The 3,655-nt window shown below is 47.7% G+C and overlaps 1 protein-coding gene across 1 annotated transcript; it reads left to right on the forward strand.

Annotated features, from left to right (window-relative positions):
* Positions 1-1,119: 1,119 nt before the first annotated feature.
* Positions 1,120-3,285, forward strand: LOC138992609 (POU domain, class 2, transcription factor 1-like). The gene is given in 3 exon segments (XM_070391464.1): positions 1,120-1,481; positions 2,018-2,990; positions 2,992-3,285. Coding segments are annotated over 3 exon segments (1,596 nt in total). The 5' UTR covers positions 1,120-1,152.
* Positions 3,286-3,655: the final 370 nt, after the last annotated feature.

Here is a 3,655-nt window from a genome sequence, read left to right on the forward strand (position 1 = left end):
GTGCAGAAGCTTTTTATTTTGATGTAGTCCCACTTGTTTATTTTCTCTTTAGTTTCCAATGCCCTAGGAGCAGTATCAGTGAAGAAATTGCTTCGGCATATATCTGAGATTTTGTTGCCTTTGGATTCCTCTAGTATTTTTATGGTTTCCCATCTTACATTTAAGTCCTTTATCCATTTTGAGTTTATTTTTGTGTATGGTGTAAGTTGGTGGTCTAGTTTCATTTTTTTTGCATGTATCTGTCCAATTTTCCCGAAACCATTTATTGAAGAGACTGTCTTGACTCCATTGTATGTTCTTGCCTCCTTTGTCAAATAGTAATTGAGCAGATTGGTTCGGGTCGATTTCTGGGTTCTCTATTCTATTCCATTGATCTATATGTCTGTACTTGTGCCAATACCAGGCAGTTCCTTCATCTTGAATTTTTTTGGATAGTCTGAGGAGGATAGGTTCTTCCTTGAATGTTTGGTAAAACTCCCCTGTGAAGCCACCTGGCCCTGGGCTTTTGTTTGCTGGAAGCTTTTTGATGACTGCTTCAATTTCTTCCATAGTTATTGGCCTATTGAGATTTTTAGATTCTTCCTGATTGAATTTTGGAATGTTATATTTTTCTAGGAATATGTCCATTTCCTCCCGGTTGTCTAGTTTGTTGGAGTAGAGTTGTCCATAGTATTTTTTAACAATCATTTGTATTTCTGTGGGGTCTGTTGTTATTTCGCCTCTATCATTTCTGATTTTGTTTATTTGGGTCCTCTCTCTTTGCTTCTTGGTGAGCCTGGCTAGATAATAATTTTTATGATCATTGACTTCTTTCTACAATTTTGGGTGCCACACTCTGAGTGGAATACTACTATATTGCTAATAGGAGCAGATACTGGCCTTGGGCACTTTGTCTGCTAACCATTAGGATTTTTAGATGGAATCTAAAACCTGATACCACTCTTAAAGTTGAAAGTCAGAATACTGGGTCAGAATTGTACTGCTCTAATAATTACATTAGTGTGTGTTTTCTCTACACTTTCTGCTAGAGACAGCTCTCTCTAGGCAGCCTGAGGCATCCATCTGCCTTGGGGCAAATTAAGATTGTGAAAAGAAAAAAGAAAAAAAGAAAAGGAGAGTTCAGCCGCGACAGCAGCAGCAGCAGACTCAAGAATGAACAACCCGCCAGAAAACAGTAAATTGCCTGTGGAGAGTGGAGACAGCAGCACAGGCAGACAAACGAATGGTCTGGACTTTCAGAAGCAGCCTGTGCCTGTTGGAGGAGCAATCTCAACAGCCCAGGCCCAGGCTTTCTTCGGACATCTCCACCAGGTCCAGCTCGCAGGAACAAGTTTACAGGCTGCTGCTCAGACTTTAAATGTACAGTCTAAATCTAATGAAGAATCGGGGGATTCCCAGCAGCCAAGCCAGCCTTCCCAGCAGCCTTCAGTGCAGGCAGCCATCCCGAAGACCCAGCTCATGCTGGCTGGAGGGCAGATAACCGGGCTTGCCGGAAGCCGGTCCATCCTTGCTGCTTGACACAGTCGCTGCAGGAAAGAAACATCTGCACAGCATATGTTTCAAGGGACCTGGTTTATATAGCATACTGTTCTTAATATGTTTGCTCCCCTTAGCGCTATGTGTTTTAGCCAAGGTCACCTCTCCGAGAAAGGTTGTTTCCCCAGGTAGGGATTTTTCCCTAAAGTTAGGGAGGGGATAAAACCCCTTAACTAAGCGCCAGGCGGGTAGTTAATCACTTTAACTACAAACAATCATGCTTAAGCTACATAATCTTTACTCCCTGGAATGGAGATAAGAAACGCCCTAACCTTTGCAATAGAAATTGACAGGATTAAAATCAACTGGTATAAATACAGATGTAACAAGACAATAAACAACAGAACTTGGCTGGAGATCCTGGCTAGAGATCCTGGCTAGGCTGCTGATCAACTGAACGCTGTCTCCATGTCATTCCTTCTTTGCCAACTCTGTCCACACCTTTGGGGACCCCTGGACCTGCTGGGTTTGGACCCCAACACGGGCTCACTTTGATGCCAGCTCAGCAGCAGTTGCTCCTGCAGCAGGCACAGGCACAGCTGTTGTCCGCTGCGGTACAGCAGCACTCCGCCAGCCAACCGTACAGAGCTGCTGGAGCCACCATCTCTGCCTCCATCACCACACCCATGACGCAGATCCCGATATCTCAGACCATACAGATCGAACAGGGTCTGCAACAACTACAGCAACTTCAGCAGCAGAATCTCAACCTGCAACAGTTCGTGCTGGTACATCCAACCACCAACCTGCAGCCAGCACAGTTCATCATCGCACAGATGCCCCAGGGCCAGCAGGGTCTCCTGCAAGTGCAAAATCTTTTAAGGCAACTACCTCAGCAAAGCCAAGCCAACCTCCTACAGTCGCAGCCAAGCATCACCCTCACTTCCCAGCCAGCAATCCCAACACGCACAATAGCTGCAGCCCCAATTCAGACACTTCCACAGAGCCAGGGAACACCAGAGCAAATCGACACTCCCAGCTTGGAGGAGCCCAGTGACCTTGAGGAGCTTGAGCAGTTTGCCAAGACCTTCAAACAAAGACGAATCCAACTTCGATTTACTCAGGGCAATGTTGGGCTTGCGATGGGTAAACTGTATGGAAATGACTTCAGCCAAACTACCATCTCTCGCTTTGAAGCCTTGAAACTCAGCTTTAAGAACATGTGCAAGATAAAGCCACTTTTGGAGAAGTGGCTCAGTGATGCAGAGAACCTCTCGTCAGATTCAGCGCTCTCCAGCCCAAGTGCCCTCAATTCTCCAGGGCAGGGAATCGAGGGCTTGAACCGTAGGAGGAGGAAACGCACCAGCATAGAGACCAACATCCGTGTGGCCTTAGAGAAGAGTTTCCTGGAGAATCAAAAGCCTACCCCAGAAGAGATCACCATGATTGCTGAGCAGCTCAACATGGAGAGGGAGGTAATTCGAGTTTGGTTTTGTAACCGCCGCCAGAAGGAAAAAAAGGATCAACCCACCCGGCAGTGGTGGGACCAGCAGCTCGCCTATCAAAGCAATTTTCCCCAGCCCGACTTCCCTGGTGGCAACCACGCCAAGCCTTGTGACCAGCAGTGCAGCAACTACCCTCACAGTCAACCCCATCCTCTCTCTGACCAGCGCTGCAGTAACCAACCTCTCTGTTACAGAGGTGCCTTACTCAGTCTCAACCCAGGGACTGACCGTGGGCGGTGCTCTCAGCCCAGTTCTGATGAGCAATAGTACACTGGCAACCATTCAAGCTCCAGCGAGGCAGTGACCACTCCTGGGGAGTTGACGGGACCCCTGCCCCGTTTCTCCTGGTGGTTTCGCGATCTGGGTGGCTATTGTGTAACCCCACTGCCCCAGACGCCTGGGTAGCCAGTGGCCCCCCCCCCCCCAAATATTTCATAAGAGTCAGCTGATAACATGGCATGGGGACTTTGCATTTGGGGATTCGTTGATGCCTTCCGAGGCCTGAGGAGTCAGGGGACATAAGTGGTGCTGTCTCCTTAAAAGTGCCCTTCCTGTGACCCCTCCTGGGCCGCCCACAGGCTGTGGGCTTGGGAGAGGCTGTGTGGGTGGCTGAATCAGAAGGAAATGCTAGTTTTTTTGTAGCATTTGTCTGCTGTAACTATATATATATATAT

The sequence above is a fragment of the Myotis yumanensis genome, unplaced genomic scaffold (genome assembly GCF_028538775.1).
Source record: "Myotis yumanensis isolate MYYU_CA2020_CCGP unplaced genomic scaffold, mMyoYum1.0.hap1 SCAF_14, whole genome shotgun sequence".
Classification (NCBI taxonomy): Eukaryota; Metazoa; Chordata; class Mammalia; order Chiroptera; family Vespertilionidae; genus Myotis; species Myotis yumanensis.